Source organism: Osmerus mordax, chromosome 17 (genome assembly GCF_038355195.1).
Source record: "Osmerus mordax isolate fOsmMor3 chromosome 17, fOsmMor3.pri, whole genome shotgun sequence".
NCBI lineage: Eukaryota > Metazoa > Chordata > Actinopteri > Osmeriformes > Osmeridae > Osmerus > Osmerus mordax.
Genome location: NC_090066.1, coordinates 2,123,572 through 2,145,287, shown reverse-complemented (window position 1 = coordinate 2,145,287; position 21,716 = coordinate 2,123,572). Strand labels below are relative to the sequence as shown.

Sequence of the window (21,716 nt, the reverse complement as noted above, 5' to 3'; positions counted from 1 at the left end):
AAATGTCCAACAAAAAAGTTCCCTTGACTGTTGCTGACCAAGAGAAACGTCGCCGGCGGTCCACAGCTGAAAGTTCAGGTAAGGTTGATTCCTGTTCTTTTTAATTTGTTTGCGCTGTCGATCCAAACTCAAGGTGCGCTGAAATGACCGCACACAGTCGCGTGCACTTGCAAAAAATGTTTTCTCAAGCAGCAACATTTGGACTTGCCTTCGAAAAGGTAGTAACTTGACAAACGTTTTTAAAAGTTATCCATTCTCTGCTTCAGTTCATAGATAAAAAAAAAAAATGAATGTCCGTGTTTATTGATGGAGATTATCTGGAATATTAGGTTGTTTGTCTACATATTATCTGCTAATAGGCAAGAGTTCAGTCTGGAATTAAACAATTGGAGGAGGAAAGGGGTGTTTTTTTTAGTACAGCAATATTGTCAGATTAAAGTCATGGAAGGACTTGATGTATTTTTCTATGAATCATGTGGGTTTGTTACTGAGAAGAGAGAGATCATCTGTGCGACCCTAAACCATGATTCCTGTACACATATCAGAGCTCAGTAACGCATGTCACGATGAAGTCTTCTAATGAGATGAATGAGCCTTCCTTTGCACACAGGACAACTCCAAACCCTATCTTAAGTCCAATTCCGCTTGGTATTCACGCATGGTTAGTCTATAGAAAATGTGATTGGACACCCCAGGTCTCCTGCGCTGTAACGGTGGGATGATTGGCTGGTTCTAACATGTGACAATCAGGAGTCTTTTGTTAGTCACAGATAAGTCACAGACTCAAACTCAGTGGGCACAACATGATTCCTAGAAGGGTTTATTAACAACCCCCTCCCTCCAGGCTAGTGGGTTGATTATGCAAAGGTACGTTTGTGACCAAGCTCCTTTACCCATTCAGCTTTTCTGTCAGTGCTTTAATCCCACATGACCGAAAACGTTAAATCAAAACGTGGCCGATTTTACCTTCAAGACCAAACAGAGGAGAACAGGATAATCATCTCCGTGTTCCCCATGTTAGCTTACGATTTAAGAGCCAGGTCTGTTCCTTGACGAAGCGTTAGATGGTTTCACGTTTTTGTCGTCTCCTCAGAGCCTCAGGTGGACCATGATCCCCGGGTCCACCGGCGCTCCATCCACTGTGACAGGCTGTGTATCGGGAACAACCACCCGGACATGTCCGACCCCCTCTCCCCCGACATCTCCCACCCTCACCACTCCTGCCAGTACACCCCCAAGGGCCTGTCTGTTCACAGGGGTGAGGAACCGCCCCTACTGGTCAACTGTTAGACACGACCAATCCTCACCGCAGGATTCATGAAGCCTTTCACATTTTCATTACAATTTGGTCAGAATCAAGGCACATTCCAATCCTTCGGTGAGGAGGATGTGTAACATCAGTAGCCCCTGGCTTGTATCCAGAGACCAGATGACTGTGCATGTTTGTTGTGTGACGTGTGTCCCCTGTGTGCTGGTGTGACGTGCCAGTGCCCATCTCCTCCGGACGCTCCACCCCCTCTCAGTACGGGGAGGACGCGTGGCACGACACCACCGTCAGGACCACCATCAGAGCCGATAACGAGGTGGAGGCCCATAAAGAGGCTAACAACTACAAGGTGAGAAGCGGCGAGACTGGAGTCTGAGACGTCAGGAGGGTGGGTGGGTGTGTGTGTGTGTGGGTGTGTGTGTGTGGGGTTGTGTGGGGCGCTCACGTGGATGTGTGTGTATTCAGTTTGGCTTCAGAAAGTGGAAAAGCCATGTGACAGAGAGGCCCATTGAGGACAGGTCGGACGTCGTGAAGGAGCTTTACTCAGAACTGAATTTCGTCCGACCTCACGCGGGTCAGTATCAGTCTCCTCCCTCCTCCAAATCACTTTCCACATGCAGAACCTGTAATTGGACGCCCGTTAGTAAAGGTCAGATGTGAGATCTCTCATGCGAAACGTCTTTCTGTTGTCCAGGTTCAGTCATCACCTGTGGAAACATTGCTTACCTGTTTATGTTTGGGTGGTGGATATCCCTGACCTACTTCCTGGTTTGTGTCCTGATGTTTCTCACAATCATCGGGTCACCCTATGGTACGTGTTCACTCGTGTTGTCACAGGGCTGAGGTGGAATCATCGTTTGAATTGCATTCAATGTAAACGTGTAAATGTTCTTGGTTTCTTCTCTTAGGGGTGCTGTGTTTGAAGTTGGCATGCTACTTTATCTGGCCTTTTGGGAAGTCTGTACAAAAGGTAAGGGTCATTGCCAAAGTGATGAAAGTGTTAATGTACTCTTGTGTGTATATGTAAAGCCATGCTCAGTTTATGTTGCTTCTCTAGAACTTCCTTCCAGTGGTACTGACAATGGAACCACTAGTTTTCACAACATCAACAAATCAATTTCCACCCTCTCTCTCTCCCTCTTCCTTCTTCCCTTCCTCCTCCTCCCTCCGTCTGGTGGTCCAGACTAGCAGTGCCATGCGGAGGTGCTGTGTCAAGTTCCCCAACTGCGAGGCGATTCCAGAGGAGGTGGACTGCGAGGACGAGAAGGAGGTCAACGAGCTTGTGGAGTCCACGCCTCTTATCAAGTCCCTTCCCATAGCCATCGAGGTCCCTCCCCACGGGCCACAGACCCCGCACCGAAAACACTACTGGGTAGGGAGAGATGCATCAAGACTGTCCGTCTGCTTAAAGATGGTTTTTTGAAGCTTTCACTTAGGGGTGGGAATCTTTTGGTACCTCACGATTCGAATTGATTCTTCGGGTCAATTTCTTGAATTTCTTTATCAAAACTTTTTTTATACATATAAAAAATTACGACCCCCCCCCTGATTTTTTTACATTTGTGGATCGCTAGAAGACTGAATCGCGATTCAAATGTGAATTGATTTTTCCCCCCACCCCTACTTTCACTCCTTAATACTGTAACGGCACAACACAGGATTGTTCGGCCAGCTACGCCTTGTCTCTAAACAAGCGCGAGCCAATCCTTAATTGTGCATAATGGTCTACTTTGTGTCTGAATACTGTTGGGTTGTGTCTGTAATGATCGTGGGATTCATGGGTAGCGGGGGGGATGGGGTCGGGAGGAATGGATAGCTCGTACTGGTAGTTTTGTTCATGTTTGCTTTGCCGTCATTTGTGTGTTTTTGTGTTATCTATGTACATTGTGTCGGGGTGGAGGGAGGAGTGTGTTGGTGGAAGGGAAACAGGTGTGTGTGTGTGTGTGGGGGGGGGGGGGTTGGGTGTGTGTGGGGGGGTGGGGAAGGGAGTTAGGTGGCTGAGCGGTTAGGGATTCGGGCTAGTAATCTGAAGGTTGCTGGTTCGATTCCAGGCTGTGCATAATGAAGTTGTGTCCTTGGGCAAGGCACTTCACCCTACTTTTCTCGGGGGAATGTCCCTGTACTTTACTGTAAGTCGCTCTGGATAAGAGCGTCTGCTAAATGTAATGTAATGTGAAGGGGAAAGAAACTGTTGTGACACAACTTTGCCCCATTTGATACCGAGACAGTGCTTCCTCTTCCTACACAAACAACATATAAAAGATACTGTGGTTGTGTCGCGCGTGTGTCAGGGTCGTGTGAGCACCTACATATGGCTGCTGCTGGGGTACCCAGTCCTGGCTGTGATCCACGGACTGGCCTGCGTCCTCTCCTGGCTCCTGGTGTTCACCATCCCCGTGGCCAAGGTGAACGCCCGCACGCTGGGCACTGTGCTGCTCATGTCTCCAGAGGACATTCACATCCACTCACACAAAAAGGTGCGTACACCTGGAAGGTGATTACCCTGTAAAGGGACCAGGAAATGCATGGCTCTCTCTGTTTCTCTTGGGTTTATCTCACATAGGGACTATGTAAGTCAGATGGCTGAGCGGTTAGGGAATTAGGCTATTAATCAGAAGGTTGGGGTTAGGGTTAGATAGGGTTAGGGTTAGCTAACCGGTTCGATTCTCGGCCGTGCCAAATTATGTTGTGTCCTTGCAAGGCACTTCACCCTACTTGCCTCGGGGGGGGGGGGAATGTCCCTGTACTTACTGTAAGTCGCTCTGGATAAGAGTGTCTGTTAAATGTAATGTAAGGCAGGGGGGTGGTCTCCAGCCCTATTACTGGAGAGCTACCTGCCTGTGGGTTTAATCTCCAACACTAATCCAGCACACCTGATTCTAACAATTAGCTGCTTGATCAGGTAACTAGTGTTGAATCAGGTCCAATGAGTGTGGTTGGAGCGAAAAGAGTTCAGGTATCACTGCAGGAACATGGCTGGAGACCCCTGATATAAAGGTTTTGTTGTTGCGTTTTATGGTGTTGTTTGCCTGCTTCTTTGCAGGTCATAGGCTGTGAGACCAGGGTGGTGCTGTGTTGCTACAACGCCTTCAACTTATACTATTACAAATACAGTGTGTACGGGATCAACGTGTTTGCTGTCAGTATCCTTCATCTTGCCTTGGCAAAGCTCCGGCCTTCAAATACCAGATCGTCCACGTGACTAGCAGGATTTCCTTCCCCCCCAAATGTTTGACTCATGTATTTTATATGTAAGAATTCACAGCACCGATCCAAATTCTGTAGACCTTGTATTGGAACCTTTTCTTCCCCACTAGTTGATTGTGATCCTTAAAGCCACCCAGATCTGCTTCCCCTGGTGATAGTGACCCTGGTGATCGGTTACATAGACGTGGAGAACCAGTTTGTCAGCTCTGAGATCAAGTTTGCAACAGCGTTGACCTCCATCATCCCCCTCTCTTACTACATCGGCATGGGCATCGCTAGGTGAAGCACAACACCCACCTGCTGTGCTTTACAATGGCTCCAAAATGTATTCTCATATACACTACACTTTAAATATATAAAATACATAATACTAATTTTTTTCTTCAATGTAGTATTTCAGCTCAGAGTAACTTTGCGGTGGGGGCCGTGGTGAACGCCACGTTCGGCTCCATCACGGAGCTGACCTTCTACATCACGGCCCTGCTCAGGGGTCACCGCGAAGGCTCCAAGTGCTACGAGGAGATCGTGAAGTCAGCCCTCACCGGCACCCTGCTGGGATGCATCCTCTTCATCCCTGTGAGTGTCGGGAAGCTTAAATTTGACCGCTAACTGACGTTTGTTAACGACCATTAACCGTTAATTAATGGTAATTCAATGGGGTTTTCGTTAAACTTGATGTGTAAAGTTTAACGAAAACACATTGAATCCGAGAGCGCTGGCTGTAGGCTACCTAGCCTACATGGTTGGCGGCTATAACAGCACGAAAGTACAATTTCTTATTTTGTTTCTATTCAACAACGAAAAACGGAGATTCATTAAACTGTCGGTTAACGGTTATACGGTCTTGGACCTTTGCTTTGTGTCTTTACCCCTGGCTTTCCTGTCACACTTCACATACAAACTATCCAAAGTGTTGACTGTGGTCTCCCCAGGGTATCTGTATGATCATCGGGGGCTTTAAGCACAGAGAGCAGCGATTCAACAGCCGCTCCGCTGGTGTCAGCTCAGCCTTGCTCTTTATATCTATCGGAGGTATGACTATGGAAACAAATCAGTGACATCATGTTTTGAATTTTAAAAGGCATTGAATACTTAATATTGACATTTAAACACCACCAACTTTGTTGGTTTTGAATTCCCCTCTTTAAATTACAAATATGAATTTATTTCAAAATGAACTAGCCTTAATTATCAGGAACGTCATTCGCTCTCTCTCACACACACACACACACACACACACACACACACACACACACACACACACACCACGTCCCTCATGCATACACTGTCCTTTTACCCACACAGGTGTGTTTGCTCCAACCCTGTTCTCGAAGGCCTATGGTAACCTGGTGTGTGAGCGGTGCAACAACACCCCAGGGAACATCACTGGTCCGTTCATGTGTCAGGACTGTCACTATGAGGTGGTGGGTACGGCCTCTTGTCACCTGACAACATTTACATTTTACATTTAGTCATTTAGCAGACGCTCTTATCCAGAGCGACTTACAGTAAGTACAGGGACATTCCCCCCGAGGCAAGTAGGGTGAAGTGCCTTGCCCAAGGACACAACGTCAGTTGGCATGACCGGGAATCGAACTGGCAACCTTTGGATTACTAGTCCGACTCCCTCACCGCTCAGCCACCTGACTCCCACAACAAACACGTATAAGGATGCATGTTGTCTTTGAGATGGTGTAGGCAGCCCAAGGTAACCTTCATTTTTCTCCTTTTCGCAAAAGAGTGGAAATAACCAGGCACTGTACCTCAGTCACATTGAGTAGGTACCCTTTTGATTTCTATTAACCCTTGTGCTGCCTTCGGGTCACATGACCCAAAGGTTCATAACGAACCATCGTTGTGTTTACCCAATTTTACCCAATACAAAAACAAATAAAAATAGTCTTTTAACCTTTGCAATGTAGGGGGTCTGAGACAGCCCAACGGTTAAAAGAAAATGCTTCACTTTGTTTTTGTATGCGGTAAAGTTGTCGCAATACGACGGTGGGTCACAATGACCCGAAGATAACACAAGGGTTAAAAAAAGTTATATCTTAAAATAATAATGTTTTCTCAGACTTCCTGAGTGAGCGGGCTGTCTGGTTTTTCCCTAGGCCTTTGGTGTACACCATTTCAGTGCTGCTGCCTGCCGCGTACCTGATTGGCCTCATCTTCACCCTGAAGACCCACTCCCACATATACGACATTCACATCAGCGATGGGTATGGCAACGGGCATGGGCAGGATGTACAGGAGGGTGCCAACATCCATGGTGGTGTAGGTGAGCCCAACGCCTTACTCCTCATGTTAAACTTGGAGGATGAAACCACTGGATAATCCATCTTGTTTTCTAACCTGCCGTTTGGCACATGTTGATCTAGGCAAGCACACCTGCATTGCATCTGTGTGCATGGATTTACTGTGCTGTTTACTTATACTGTGGATGTTCTGACGGTGCTGTAGTTCACTGGTCGAGGTGGATGGCTATGGGGGTGTTGATTTTGGCAACCCTGCTGATGGCTGCATGTGCAGACCTCACCACTGAGCACATCAAGCCCATCCTGGACAACTCCAAAGTCTCCCAGGTGGGCTCGCAGCACCACCTTGCACTTTAACATTTAGTCATTTAGCAGGCTCTCTTATCCAGAGCGACTTACAGTAAGTACAGGGACATTCCCTCCCGAGGCAAGTAGGGTGAAGTGCCTTGCCCAAGGACAAGTCATTTTTCACAGCCAGGAATCGAACCAGCAACCTTCTGATTACTAGCCCGAATCCCTAACCGCTCAGCCACCTAACTCCCTTCCCCCCCCCCCCCCCCCCCCCCCCCCCACACACACACACACACTTGTTTCCCTTCCACCAACACACTCCTCCCTCCACCCCGACACAATGTACATAGATACATGATGAAGTGCCTTGCCCAAGGACACAACGTCATTTGACACGGCCGGGAATCGAACTGGCAACCTTCAGATTACTATCCCTAACCGCTCAGCCACCTGACTCCCATAACAACACACACATCAACAGTTGTGCCCTTTTATTTAACACAGTTAAGTGAAATTGAGGCTTAAACGTTGGTAATATGTTGATGAACTAAACTGCCCTTACACACACACTTATCTTCAGTGTGTTTTGTCAGGGAAGTGACTTCTCAAGTTATTTTTTTGGTTTGGTTAGACTCAATTTTACTGTTGTGACCTGCTCTTGCAGTATTTCATTGGTGTCACTGTGCTGGCCATGATACCAGAGCTGCCAGAGATTATGAATGGAATCCAGTTTGCCCTACAGAACAACATCAGTCTGAGGTATGTAAGTCACTCCAGCACGCGATTACCTGTCAGGATGAATCCTGTGCTTGTCTGATCATGCTAAACTGACCTGACCTGGCTGGATTGTTTTGGCAGTTTGGAGGTGGGAAGCTGTCTGGCTGTCCAAGTCTGCATGATTCAAATCCCTTTAGTCATCCTGTTCAACGCTTTCTACGTAAGTAGAACATGCAGTTTTTTTTTACGAGTCTCACTGCCTCTCCGTGATCTATTGTGATCTATTCTCTCCTTTAGGATGTGGGTTTTGTATTGATCTTCAGTGACCTTCATCTGTGGGCCAGCATTTTCAGTGTGATTCTGGTGAACTACATCTTCATGGATGGAAAATGTGACTACTTTCAGGGTAAGCTGTGTATCCCAGCGTAGTTTGTAGTAATCAGTGGTTTCATGTCCACATGTGTGTAATGCCTATTATCTATTTTCATGTTCTGCAGGTACTGCTCTTGTCGTGGTGTATCTCATCCTCCTGGCTGTGTATTTTTTCGCACCCTCACCCAGCTCCTGTTGAAGGGTACCTTGAACCCACCCAACGTCTTTATACAGGGTTATCTGTGTCAGTATGTACTGTATGCGTGTTTAACGATTGTGAAAACTTAACTGATTAATACTAATTGAGGGTGACGGTAGGAAATATTTTGCACAATTAAAATTAATATTCTCCTTGTTGTTTTAACATTGCACACCTTGGTGAGAAATCAACCTGAAAAAAGCTAACTTAATCAAAACTATTTAATTGAAGTCTCATTGTTTTTATGTCAGGGTTTTCCTCAGCTTAAATTGTACCGTTATAGTTCAGCGTTTGTGTAATATTAAATCTGTTGCTTCAATACATTGTAGTACGTTTTTCATGAGACCCCACGCTTTGTGTCACTTGGTTTTGGGTGTCGAGTTTGCTTCACATGGATGTCAACAAAATGCTTTGATGACAGAAAAGAATAGTCATGACCACTGCAATTAAAACAGAAGTACTTATTTACAGTGGCATGTCGTCTTGTTGCATGGGTTATGTGTAATTAACTTAAGCACAGTGACCAACGTTAAGTGTATTTTCATTGTCCAACCAATGAGATGCCGACACACTGAGCCTTACATATCAGGTTCCACACACACTAACATGTTCAGGTTCCACACACACTAACATGTTCAGGTTCCACACACACTAACATGTTCAGGTTCCACACACACTAACATGTTCAGGTTCCACACACACATGTTCAGGTTCCACACACACTAACATGTTCAGGTTCCACACACACTGACATGTTCAGGCAGGCAAACTCACCAAGAGAAGCACAACTTTCTATACATGTTTATTGACTCGTCAACCACCAAAACACAACGTTCACGAACATGAGGCTACAGTTCAGTGGTCGTCTCGACCGGGTGTGGCCGATGCAAGGGTCCAGGGAATGACATGCAGAACAAAGGTTAGACTAAAAAACGTTTTTTGGATTCCATATGAGGACAATGGGAAGTAACTTGACATTTAAGACTTATAGAACCCCTGGCAATCAAAGTATGACCTAGCTCTGTGTAACTTAAAGGGGGATCGTTCTCACTGTGCAACGTAGTTTGGCATTGCAGTTACGGCTCAACATGACGGCACTTTGTTTACGGATGTAATGTTTTCCTCATCCAAGTAAACACACCAGTTTTTAGAGGCATAATTGATTAGCATCATATGCTTTGTTGAATTATAAGTGCACACTTACAAGAATGAAAGGTTACAGGATTGGACAAGTAACACGTGTTTTTGAGCAGTTCAAATGTTAAGGAAAACAGTTCTAGTGAAAATAGTGAAATCCTTGTCTCAACTATATCAGTGAAGGCATTTACACATGCAAAGACATCAAACTATCACAATAGATTTGCTGCATCTCAGCATCAATAAAACTTTGGGAAAGGCACTGAATGATTGAAATAAACATTTGACTGAAATACTGCCCCCCACCCTCACCCCCAAATATTTTATTTTACATAAATTCTTACTATTTTCTCATTGTCAGCAGAGAATCAAAAATTTGAACAGAATTATAATCGATTTTATTTGAGTAAAAGCATGGAACTAAACGAAAGGTACAAATACAAATGAAATAAAAGCGATAGGTTGAGGAACACCTTGATTCACAGTGATGAATGATTTGGTTTACAGAAGGAACAGACGACTACTGTTAAGCACAAAGGATAAAATAACGGGACCGGTATTGAATGAGTCGTGAGCGGGAGGTTGAAAACCTTCCTGATTCTCGAGTCTAGAAAGTTGGTAAATGCATCAGCAGGTACATGTAATATAGAGCGCTTCTAGCGGACAAGTTTGGGAGAGAGTGCAATACAAGATCAGGTTGAAACTGAAGTGTTGTCTAGAAATTAAACCAAACTGTAGTCTTCTCTTTGCATCAAATCAAGAGAGTTTGGTTCAAACCAACGGTTTTTTTTCTTCCTCTCTTTAAAGTTGTTAAGTAAGAAGTGCCAACAGTGAAAACCTGACGAGTGTAGTGTCACCGCTAACGGCTCCTTTTTTCACATTCATAAAACCATGCCAAATGTCTGGTAGCATTTAATTTAATCTAGTGACTGTGTTTACCCATCCAAACATGTATTTCGGAGAAATGCAAACGTTGTCGTTTGATGAAAACACAAAGATTTTCTTTTAGTCTTTTAAATAAATAAACATGCATCTCTCCTTCGAATCTGCATTCGTGTTCAAGTGGCGAAGGCTGATAAAACAGAACAAGAGCGTCTAAACCAGTTGACCACCAGGGGAAGTCCGCTGACAAAGAGCTGGAGTTCAGACAAACATTCCACTTTTCGTTCGTTCGTGTTTTTTAGTTTTTTTTTCTTCAAATCATCAGAAGTGCAAATGTAACAAAAAAAGAAACGTAAAAAGGCATCCCATTGTTTTTGGTTTTAAGGCGGGCTACGTAGGCGATAAGGAGGGAAAGACCCCTCTTTTGCGACGAAGACAAACATCTCAAACAAAATCCTGTGCTTTCCGTCATTGGGGGGTACTCTATCCTCTATTCCATCCATCCACACATTAGTCAATCCCTCCGTCCTCGCATTCGTCCTATTTCAAGCGCTCGATGAGTTCCTGTGTGAGGCCCAGGTCCCCCAGCTCCTGTGCAGGCAGCAGGGGCAGGTGAGGGAAGGCTTTCAGCAGGGTCTCCCAGCACAACTCCAGTAGGCTAGGAACAGCCAGCCAGATCTTAAACAGGGAACCAGTCCTCTTGTTCTCGCGGATGTTGACCACACCGCCGTGGATGTACATGCAGCCAGCCTGGACATGAAGGACACAACGTGAGTGAAATACAAAAGAAAAGGAGACAATCTGCGGTCATTGATTTTCAATGTCTCTCCCAGCCTTGTTTTGGCGGTGTTGGATATCAGGACATGAAGCTCACCGAAGTGGCAAGCTGGCAGAGAGAGCTTCATACGGGGGAACAAGAGAAACAGTTGGTACGACTGATGGAAGTGTAGGATGATGCTGACAGCTGAGGCAAACCTCAGATCCTTCATCCACCAACCCCGTGTTTCCACAACTGATTTTCCATTTATCGTTTCGAGTTACTAAACTGAAAGTACACCATGAATGAGTAGCACTGCAGCACTACTCATTCCACAGGGTTCCTGTGTGGAGAAGCAGCCTACTTACCGGGGTGACAGCAGCACAGTGGAAGTAGGCCGGCTCGGGCATGGTGGCAGGAAGTCTGCTCCACTGGAACGTCTGCAGGCTGATCTTCCAGAGGTCGGACAGGATCACCTCTCCATTGTAACCCCCGCAGATAAACACGTCTGAGAGAGGGAAAGAAAAGGAGAGAGAGAGAGAGAGAGTCACAAAACACGTACATTATACAACATATGAAACCTGATACTACCTACTAAACCTGATATTAAGATAAGTTTAAAATGTTCTAGAAGGAAAGGCATTTTGAGGACCCTCACCATTCCTAATCTGCACACAGCTATGACATCTCCTAGGTGCAGGGTATCCTGTGAAAATAAAGTAAGCACATTCTATGAGCAGTTGGCTCGAATAAGCTGGCCTTGCATATATGTTTTCCATACAACAACTTCTACAGACCTATTTTATCATGAGGGTTAGTTCTGATCTCCTCCCAGGAATTAGTCTCCAGGTTGTAAGCATGTATCTGACCACAGAAAGAAGGAAACATAAGTTGTTATGGCTTGCTACACCTAAATGATTTTGTGCACCATGTGACAAGCAAAGACTCAGATGATTGGTAAGTGTGCACCATGTGACAAGCAAAGACTCAGATGATTGGTTAAGTGCACCTTGTTGAGAGGGTAGGACATCCAGGAGGTTCCACCTCCCAAGATGTAGATCCTCTGTCCGTCATGCGCGATTTCGTGCCTGTACCTGTCACAGAAACGAGTACTGCTTACCCTCTCCTCTGTAGCCATCTTGGCAAAACAAACACTCTAACCTGTTTAATGTTGCCAGCTTTACCTTACGTTACCTTATGTTCAAAAAACAAACAAACCAAAAAAAAGTGTGCAGCCTAAACAAGGGTTCTCCAATCCTGGTCCTCGATGGCTGCTGTCCAGCATGTTTTAGATGTTTCCCTGCTCCAGCACACCTGATTCAGGGAAACATCTAAAACATGCAGGACAGCGGCCCTCGAGGACCAGGATTGGAGAACCCTGGCCTTAACTAATCTAAACCCTCAAGGAAGACAAGGGTAGACTCCCAGGAGAACTCAGATAGGAAAAAGAATGGAGGACACCTTGAGGAGGAGCGGTTCAGTGAGGGATCCAGTCCTTCAGTGGCAGTTACACTGCCTCAGAGTCATATTTGCCTGAACAAACTAACAGAAAGATTCCCGTCTGAGTCCCAGTGCCCCAGCCTACCTCTCTTCAGGCAGGTCGTGCGAGGGGTTGTTAGGTTTGAGGTGGATCCACTCTCGGGTGGTCAGATCCAGCCTGTGCAGGTCTGTGCTGTATATGTAGCCTGTCGTCCCTCCAAACACATAGAGGAAGCCGTTTATGATGGCCATCGCCTGGGCGGAGAGAACCACAACGTAGAATTCAAGTTTAACTGCCAAAAAGATAGTCTGGACAATCAAAGAATCCTTTCGCAATACTCTTCCATACAAAATACATATTATTTATGGTTTATCCAGTGCCTTATATTACATACAAATATTGAGGGTATGTATAGTGCCTTTGTTGTCTAAAAATGTGAGCTTGTGAACCAGCCAGAACACCAAAGGTACAAAAACGTCAGTTAAGAAAGTCTAATCTGATTTGGTTTAGGTTCAGCACCTGTCCATAGATTCTGTTGGGCTTCTTTCCTCGACAGTTGAGCAGCGACCACCGTTTATATTTAACGTTGCACACATGGACGTCGTTCCCGTTGCTTTCCCCGAAAGGAATCCCCGTACCGCCAAACACCAACAAATTGTTTCCATGTAAAACAGCTAAGAGGGGGAGATAAACAGCAACACAGCACTCAAGAGTTACAGAGAAACCAACATGCAGTTCCTTACACAAAATCAACACAGCGTGGATGGCTCATCGTAACCATCCGTGGCACAGAACCGACAGTCAGTTACCCCCATAGTTGTGACCTGAAACCTCCAACCCCGGGTGCCCTTCCCTGGCCTGGCAGCGCCACCTCGGGTAGGCTCACCTGACATGGAGGCCAGCTCCGTGGGCATGTAGCCCTCTGTGCGCACCTGATGCCAAGTGCCTGTGGCGAAGTGGTACCTCCACAGCTCTCTGAACAGCGGGTAGTCCTCGTTCTCCGAGCCTCCCGACTCGTCGTAATTAGGGTTGTAGCCTCCGAACACGTACAGGTTAGTGTTGTCCGCCACACAGCGGTGGCCGCTCCGCGCCGGAGGTGTGCGATGGCCTGTGTGTGTGTGTGTGGTGTAGAGGGGGGAAACAGGGTGGGAGAATTTAGTAGAAGTACACTAAACACCTGTACAACACGAGGAACATAGTGTTTTCCTAACAAGCTCGCAACAACTTAGTGATGGTGGGTAATATAAATGTGACCACTGAGCTCTAATGAAATAAAACTTTAGACAGATAAGAGATAAATGTATTCGAAAACAAAAGTTATTTCAGACAGAGGAGGGAAAGAGGGCTCCACAAAGCCAGCAGTATGTCCTTGTCAAGCCACAGATATGCTTTTGCTACACACACACACACACACACACACACACACACACACACACACACACACACACACACACACACACACACACACACACACACACACACACACACACACACACACACACACACACACACACACACACACACGAGACAAGAATGAAAGTTATCCTCTAAACAGCTTTTCGCTGGCTGTCAAACTGGGCATCTGTTAGAAGAGATAAGAGAGATGGGCTGAACTCTCTGATTAACCTATGGTTAGGTCAACGTGCCCTCATCATCTTTCCCCACCCTGTGCAAAACACAACACATTAGCCTAATTAAACGAGAACTTAAAAGCCAGCTTATAGGTCTGGCTGGGGTCCCATATCTACTCCCTAATCACACAGCCACTGTTTGCTGTATTCCTCATACACTTATGTTCAGCTAGGCCCAAACCATCACCACATTTTCCTTATTTTTCTGACCGATAGACAGCCTGGATTCGTCCTCTAAGTTAGGGACACAATGAGAGTCTGAAAGGCCTACTACACACAAATGTCTCCACTCTTGATATGTGCTTCTGTTAGGCTAAATCTAATTCCTGAAGTGGTAAACCTTGAATTACAACCAGAATCAATGATGTATCAATCGCAGTGTCAACAGAATTTGTAGTCTTGTCCAAGCATGGGCAGAGCATCCTCATCCAACAGAACTAGGATATAATATTCGTTATTATTCTGCATCTCCATCAGTCTCTCACACAAAAGGGAACTAGTGGTATGGTACTATAGTTACCAACTGCTATGGCGGTCTACTGCTATACTAAACTGCCTTCGTGCTGATGTCACTTCAACACTACAGATTGACACTGCTTTAGCTTGGGAATGCTAGTATTACTTGACGAGGAACTTAGCAGGAAAGCAGCTAAATTAAGCGGCACAAACAAAAGTCATTATTTAGTTGCTGTGGTACGTGTGTGAAAAAGATTATAGCAAAGTACCTGATATTCCAGTTGCAGTTGTTCATGCAATGTTCTTCAAGTAAGATACAAACACAACCTCATCAGTAGACCATTGCATGGCTCTTAAAAATTAAAAGCAAGCTACTAGGCCTATACCAAGGATATAATTAGCTGAACATTTGTCCATTCCTTTCAGACATGTCTACCATTATGTAAGAGCATCATATGGATATTAAGGGAATCCATACGTATATGAATATAGGAATCCTTATGACAGCCATGGACATTACTGCTACTGGTTCAGGTAGTGTGGTATTTGTTGATGGTCATTGGGATCCTTACTAGTACGACTTATAAAAACTTGGAAAAATATATATTAGTAGCAGCATGTCATTTTAATGAATATTCTCTTGTGTTGCACTAGGGTCCCACTGCTAGCTAAATACGTTCCAAATATCACATCAACATACCTTACTTAGAAAATGACTCTGGCTAGCTAGAGGCTAGCTGTTGGACAGCATTAGAAGAGAAGCTTACGAAAAAATAGCCAGAAAACGAATAGCAGTCTAGCCTATTGCTAACGCCTGTCTAGATTTTCTATTGAAAGAACTGGAGAGGGGTAGGTGCTATAGCGTTAGCAAGCTAAACTAGTTTACATGGCTACAGTAGTTTTGCGTTTTCAATATCTAGTTGTTCTTGCATTCCTTGCAAATCAGCGTTAATAAAACCCAGATGAGATAGAGCTAGCTAGTAGTGTAGCTAACATTGCCATTTGCTCGTTGCTTAATCGGTGATCAGGAAGACCTTACTGTTCAAACTAGCTAAGAACATTTAATGTAGTGAACTAGCAAGCATGTCTAAAGACACGTTAGCATGCTAGCGCAGCTAGCCTAGAATATGTCAAATGTTTTTGACTGACCTGCTGCTAGTCCTAGGGGAGGCCTCCCTGACAGTTTCTCGAATTTATTCAGCTGGTCCGAATTGCGAGCACCTTCAGCGGACGACATCATTTCCCCGATTCAAGTCAGTCGAATATGTTACATAAAACGGTGATTAAATCATTTAAGGAGCTGATAAAACATTACATTACAAATCATAACATCACATCTTGGTCAGGGAAGGCCATTCACAAACATACTGCTGGCTAGCCTGTGCGTCACTGGCCAATCAGAGAGCTCCTTGTTAGATGCGCGTTGCATCCGTGAAAGTTATGGGGCGGGGCGGGGTGCATCAGCTAAAAGTGCTCACCTTTGGAGCCAAGGTTTTTGAACATGGTTCTATGCGTTTGGGAACATAAATATTTAATTTCACTCTTTTTTTGCTTCCATATTTCTCCTGCTGAGCTGCTGAATATGTGTATGTTTTGGTTGTGTACTATATAAAACTTTATTTCAACACAGGAGTAGCCGATCAGTAGTAAGTCTAGCATACTTTTTGAATCAGCTGTTTTGAGGGACCCCAATTGAGCATTTTATTAATGGTCAAATTTAGCACCTGGGACACATCGACTTCATAATTGCCAGTTGACGTTGACTATTCTTCACAGACACCACCTGTTACAGCTGAAACTTGAATACCTTCAAGGCAGTGAACACTCACGTGTACAGAGTAGACCTTATTAAAAGTGGTTGCTAAATAAATGATCGTAGTCATACATTTAGATGCATTAACATGCTCCTTTAAATATTTGATCAACGCCTTAAAACCTCCGGGTTTTACGAAGAGGGCAAAGGGACGCATGCTGATTGCTTAGGTGTGGTCATTTGGAATAACATTACCTGTCTGGCATAATAATAACGGTAAAAAAAAAGGTGTGCGCTCCGTCCATAGTGGCCCCCACTATCATCACCTTCCCCTTGGTCTCCTGGGTGGTCGACTCCACAATGTAGTTTTATTTGTAGTTTTAAAATTACATAATTTGAACCGGGGTATCTGTTTAAAAAAGCATTGGAAGTAACTGGGCATCGTTAATCGTCACTGTGCATGCTGAGCGGAACGGAACTAGCCAGAATATTAGTGCTTTTTAGCGGGGGAACATCTTGAATTCCGAACCAATCATGGCGACTCTCGGTAGTCGTGGAAATCGTCTTGACAATTCCAATAAACAATGCAAGTCTGTTTTTGCATCTCCAGAGAAAGTGCGTGAACTTCTCAACGAAGGTGTGGTGTCAGAAGAAAACCGATCAAATGGGTATGTTTTTCTTAAACGCGCTCATGCGGTTACTTTGATCAAAAAAGCGAGCGAGCGGCAGTTTACTCTACAGTACTTGGTTTGCGAGCTTGCTAGCCTAACCCTGCGAGTGGACTCGCACTTTTTGATTACAAGCTAAGCAGTTTCCACGAACGGTTGACTGTTAGTTTACAGTACAAGCATGAATAAGTAACAATATAAAACGTGATAAATTATTTGTAAATGTATTGGCTTTTTGTTATTCTGATCACAATCTATTTTGAAAAGTAATCGCACATGTATGTTACGTAATCTACACAGCACATTATTGTAGGCTGGACACCAGAATAACAACTGAATGTGCACCTAATGCTAGCTACCACCATTACCTTACAATACCAACCAGGTCTGTAATAAGCTTGTAGTTTCAATACAGTTTGACTTCTCTACAATTCAACGTTTTTCTTGATCTCACATGTGTCCACATGTGGGCGCATCTGCCATGGTATCATGACACAAGGAAAAAGTGGGACACGATGTACAGATACAGATCATTTTTTACGTATTTCAGATATCGTAACTCTTATTAATGACGCAGTTACATCTTTGTCTTATCTGTTTTTATAATTTAGAGTGAAGGGGAACTTGAAGGCTGTGGAATCAAACGACATACCCAAAGTTCCTTTCGAAGCGGCCAACAAAGATGCATTTTTCACCAGAGTGGAGTCATATTCAATATCCTTTGATTATTTTAGGGACTAGATCGGATAACGCTTATTAAGACCTACAAGTGTCCAGTTGCACACAATTTAGAGTTTTTTTCTTTTGATTTTATGTTACCTGATTAATTAACATACAAATCGTTGCTTTGTCAAGTTTGACATTAAACTGAATCGTTTTGTTCAAAACAATTCCTTAGCGTGAGCACTGTTTGAAATGGGCTGGGAAACCTCAATGCCTTTCTCCACTGAGGTGTGCGAGCTATGGCTGGATCAACGTCGGTTGTGATATGCTTAAATGCTCCAGCTGCCAAGCATTTCTTTGTGCCTCGCTGCAACCAACACTTGACTTCTTGAAATGTGAGTTCGTGAGTTTTTTTTACTTCATTTTTATTACTGTCATGAATTCTGTGCAAACCAAGTCTCAATAGTTGTCTGGAACAGTGTAGATAAACCCCTTGTCCTCTCCATAGATGAGTCACGTATTGCAGAGGTATCCAGGCAACTGCAGACACAGCATGAAAAGTTTTGTCCTTGGCCTGACTTCCCATGCCCAGGTAATAGCACAGACTTTCCTCTCACACTTTTAATTTATTTTTATGTACTGCCTTGGATATTAAACTCGTATGTGGTCGTTATCTGAGAACTGATGTTACCTAAGTGAGTCACTGTCTGAGGAGAGTAATGGGGTTGTCCTAATGATTCAGACCGGTTCTGGCTGGTTCCGGCAAATGAGCCCTCGGTTCTTCTCAGTGCCTTCCTGGAGCGTTTCCAGAGTGCTTGTATCCTGGAACAGCAGCTGCCTGCCATGAGCCCTGAGCAACTCAAAAACATGGTAAGTGATGGCCATTTTGCCATAACCTGATGGAATACATTATGAAATGGGGAGGGTGGTATTTAAAAAATAAAGATAAAGTTACAAGTAGTAAGAATAAGTTCACTCCCCTTGTTCGCTGCCAGGTTTGATGGGGGTTTGATCTGGCTATGGCCGGATTCTTGATTAGCAGTAAGTGATGCATTTACACTGACTTTTGTCCCCTTTAAAAGTCTTTGACAGAGGATATCGTCAGTGTGCTTCTGCAGCTGATCGAAGAGGAACAGAAGAAGCTTGGCAGAACGCCAACATCTGAAAGTTTGGCTGTCCAAGTCGCTGCCTGCATCGTTTCTCTGTGTGGCTGGGCTGCTAGGTTAGAAAACTACAAAAGCTTAACACATCTCACCCATCTTTTCATACAGTGTGTGTGATCGGCATTATATGGGGGGGTCAGATGGCTGAGTGGTTAGGGAGTCGGGCTATTAATCAGAAGGTTGTTGGTTCGATTCCTGGCCGTGCAAAATGATGTTGTGTCCTTGGGCAAGGCACTTCACCCTACTTGCCTCGGGGGGAATGTCCCTGTACTTACTGTAAGTCGCTCTGGATAAGAGTGTCTGCTAAATGACAATGTAAATGACTAAATGTAATATGATTTCCTGTTTTGGTTTCTGTAGCCCGACTCTGCATGCCATGAGTCTACCCATGCTTGTGTGCTCCTACTGCATGCGCAAAGTGGGCCTGTGGAACTTCCACCAGATGGAGGGGTCAGCGGGTGGAGGCGACAGCTCCGTCCCTAGCACCCCCACCCGGGTGCAGTCACCCACCCCGACCCATGTCCAGGACACCCGTGGGGATAGGGGGACTCCCACCTCACCCTCCCCATCCTCCACCCCCAGCCGTATGAAGCTGAGGAGTCAGGACTCGACTCGCTCTGATCAGGTAGGCTTCGTCACTCGGAGGTAGATTGGCTGGAGTGATGTCGCATATTGGTAATTCCAGGGTCAATTCCTCTCGTGTGAAGCCCCTCAACATCTCAACTTTGTAGACGCACCTTGGCGAAGTACCATACACGTGCTGGATGTGTTTGTTGCAAACAGACAGAGGGTAGTCCGTCCCCCATGGTGGTCCGCACACGGAGCAGAGATTCCCCCAGTCCGAGTGAAGAGTTGCCAAGCCCGTTGGCCCGTGGAAAGAAGCCTTCTGCTCGAGGCAGAGGGCAGGGAGAGGGCCCTGGCAGCCCCCAACACCACCCAAAACGCCTGCGCCTTTCTTCAGCCGGTGGCCCTGTAAGAGACCAGTCCAGTTCACACACGTTTGGTTTACGTTTTAAAGGATGTCATTCCAACCATACTTTTATCTAGATATTCTGTTTTAAAATAACGTATTTTCTGTTCACGCACAAGTTATATGTATGTTATAGAGGATGTCCTTCTGACTGTACTTGTGGTTGTTGACTTGTTGTACCGGCCAACTCGGTGGTTAAAGCGTGTGTCATACTAGTAGCTAAAGTCTCCTTTTTGATGTTCTCTTGTTCCAGGAAGGGCCCCTGCATAGGAATATATTTGACCCACTGGCCCAGCACAGAGACTGGTGCCCCTGGGTGAACACAGGGAAGGAGAACACCAAGCCTGAGGACATTACCCTCCTAGACGGAGACGCGGAGGAGAACCAGCCGGGCTGGAAGGCTGCTCTCAACCTACTCCTGCCCATGAAGAAGACGTCGGACGTCACAGGAAGAAGTCCATCCCAGGTGAGCCCAAAACCCAGGGATCATAGACAATTCCATGTCTGCTTTACTGCAGTTGAACTACGAAGAATCGTGTTTGCCAAATAAGGATGAGTGTTTTTAAACATGCTTGACATTGTGTCCACTCATATTAGTTTCACTGCTGAAATGTCTTTAATCTGATACTGAGCTATTGCTTGTCAATTGCAGCTGTGTGTTTTGCTGTGTCTAATCTTCAACTGTTTTTTCCCTCCAGGGTCCTCACGACAAGTCAAAAAGGGTGTTCGCTATATTTCGTCAGTGGCAGATATCCTCCCCATCTCAATAAGGGGTTCTCTTCCCCTCGCTTCAACCCAGAGACAGAATCGCAGGAAAATGTTGATTTAGTTCCTGGTGGTACGTGTCCATGTAGCACTGACAAGTGTCCCTTCAACGTTACGTCTCCCATCTTTGTTTACCGTCTGAGGGAGGGTTGCAACTAAAGGAAATTGTTTGTATCGAAGCTCTATTTAGGACACCCACCCATGAACAGTGAAATAAATGTTGCCCTATTGGGTTTGGAAGGCAAGATACCTTCATAGATAATGACATGCACACAACATGCATGAATATGGAGGGGCATTATCAAGAGAAAGTGGGACATGAATTCCAACTGATCTCAGGCCACTGTGTACTCTCCTGGAAGACTACTTATCCCATCTTGCAACACCCCTGACCGTGGTGGTTCTATGGAAGGGATGAGGAGTCTCTGAAATATCCTTGTGGGAATGAGCCAAATGGTTAAACTCTGGAAAAACAGTTGTGTTATCTTCAGATTGTGGAAAGGTCACAGACAAATGTGAGACTCTACTTAAAATTAACCTAAAGCTGTGAGGAAGTTTTTTGTGTCTTTTTCATTGTATCTAGGGATTTAAAACCAAATGTATATGAATTTGTGTTGCAAAGCAATTTTGCCGAAATCCGTTTTTAAACTGCTGCCAGCAAACTGGTGCCAGTAATGACAAACAAAAAGTTTTCATGCTGTTTGCATTTCTGAAGTGCTTCAGGTGGGATAGTGTGGTTTCTTTTCATTATAGATGTCCTGCTAGGTAGAACAAATAATGTGCCATAGAAATCTTAAGAATGTTTTGGGATTAACCCAATTTGTTGTTCCATTGGCCTTTCTATGAACTCATCGCCAATGCAGTCCCTTCTACTGTGCATGCGCTTTCACTCTTAAGGATTTCCTAAGGGGTTTTAATAAAATTTTCTTTCTATAGCATTCTATCCTAGACTTTTTTTGTTCTTATTCCAACTGCTGCAGGTGGATTATGCATGCGCTGAAAGGCACTATTCCCATTCTGAAACATCAAATTGTTGGACCGGGTGACCTCACAAATCCAGAAGTATCTTTCTACAGCGGTCTT

At 44.9% G+C, this 21,716-nt stretch overlaps 3 protein-coding genes across 3 annotated transcripts; 2 read left to right on the top strand and 1 right to left on the bottom strand.

Annotated features, from left to right (window-relative positions):
* Positions 1-2: 2 nt before the first annotated feature.
* On the top strand, positions 3-8,740 carry cax1 (cation/H+ exchanger protein 1). The gene is made up of 20 exons (XM_067254946.1): positions 3-78; positions 1,094-1,258; positions 1,489-1,616; positions 1,733-1,841; positions 1,962-2,078; positions 2,176-2,237; positions 2,451-2,639; positions 3,559-3,744; positions 4,311-4,410; positions 4,612-4,753; positions 4,867-5,050; positions 5,407-5,506; positions 5,780-5,898; positions 6,214-6,251; positions 6,586-6,752; positions 6,935-7,056; positions 7,685-7,779; positions 7,879-7,957; positions 8,035-8,143; positions 8,235-8,740. Exons 1-20 carry the CDS (start codon positions 3-5, stop codon positions 8,306-8,308), a joined length of 2,361 nt encoding a protein of 786 aa, XP_067111047.1. The 3' UTR covers positions 8,309-8,740.
* Positions 8,741-9,111: 371 nt separating this feature from the next.
* klhdc10 (kelch domain containing 10) lies at positions 9,112-16,029 on the bottom strand. The gene is made up of 9 exons (XM_067254909.1): positions 15,801-16,029; positions 13,451-13,672; positions 13,084-13,238; positions 12,670-12,818; positions 12,094-12,178; positions 11,882-11,948; positions 11,743-11,790; positions 11,453-11,592; positions 9,112-11,077 (listed from the first exon to the last, which is right to left on the bottom strand). The coding sequence occupies exons 1-9, from the start codon at positions 15,889-15,891 to the stop codon at positions 10,868-10,870; spliced, it is 1,167 nt and encodes a 388-aa protein (XP_067111010.1). The 5' UTR covers positions 15,892-16,029; the 3' UTR covers positions 9,112-10,867.
* Positions 16,030-16,921: 892 nt separating this feature from the next.
* Positions 16,922-21,576, top strand: zc3hc1 (zinc finger, C3HC-type containing 1). Its single transcript, XM_067254445.1, has 10 exons — positions 16,922-17,072; positions 17,684-17,786; positions 17,980-18,130; positions 18,244-18,327; positions 18,478-18,605; positions 18,818-18,957; positions 19,259-19,523; positions 19,682-19,870; positions 20,122-20,334; positions 20,567-21,576. The coding sequence occupies exons 1-10, from the start codon at positions 16,939-16,941 to the stop codon at positions 20,636-20,638; spliced, it is 1,479 nt and encodes a 492-aa protein (XP_067110546.1). The 5' UTR covers positions 16,922-16,938; the 3' UTR covers positions 20,639-21,576.
* Positions 21,577-21,716: the final 140 nt, after the last annotated feature.

Excerpts from the sequence above, each read along its gene's own strand:
- cax1 (XM_067254946.1), top strand. The coding sequence starts at position 3 with ATGTCCAACAAAAAAGTTCCCTTGACTGTTGCTGACCAAGAGAAACGT. Across the intron at positions 1,617-1,732 it reads AAGAGGCTAACAACTACAAG|TTTGGCTTCAGAAAGTGGAA; the intron begins GTGAGAAGCGGC and ends GTGTGTATTCAG. Across the intron at positions 3,745-4,310 it reads ACATCCACTCACACAAAAAG|GTCATAGGCTGTGAGACCAG; the intron begins GTGCGTACACCT and ends GCTTCTTTGCAG.
- klhdc10 (XM_067254909.1), bottom strand. The coding sequence starts at position 15,891 with ATGATGTCGTCCGCTGAAGGTGCTCGCAATTCGGACCAGCTGAATAAA. Across the intron at positions 12,179-12,669 it reads CACGACCTGCCTGAAGAGAG|GTACAGGCACGAAATCGCGC; the intron begins GTAGGCTGGGGC and ends TTTCTGTGACAG. Across the intron at positions 11,791-11,881 it reads TAACCCTCATGATAAAATAG|GATACCCTGCACCTAGGAGA; the intron begins GTCTGTAGAAGT and ends TTATTTTCACAG.
- zc3hc1 (XM_067254445.1), top strand. The coding sequence starts at position 16,939 with ATGGCGACTCTCGGTAGTCGTGGAAATCGTCTTGACAATTCCAATAAA. Across the intron at positions 18,131-18,243 it reads AACACTTGACTTCTTGAAAT|ATGAGTCACGTATTGCAGAG; the intron begins GTGAGTTCGTGA and ends TCCTCTCCATAG. Across the intron at positions 19,871-20,121 it reads TTTCTTCAGCCGGTGGCCCT|GAAGGGCCCCTGCATAGGAA; the intron begins GTAAGAGACCAG and ends CTCTTGTTCCAG.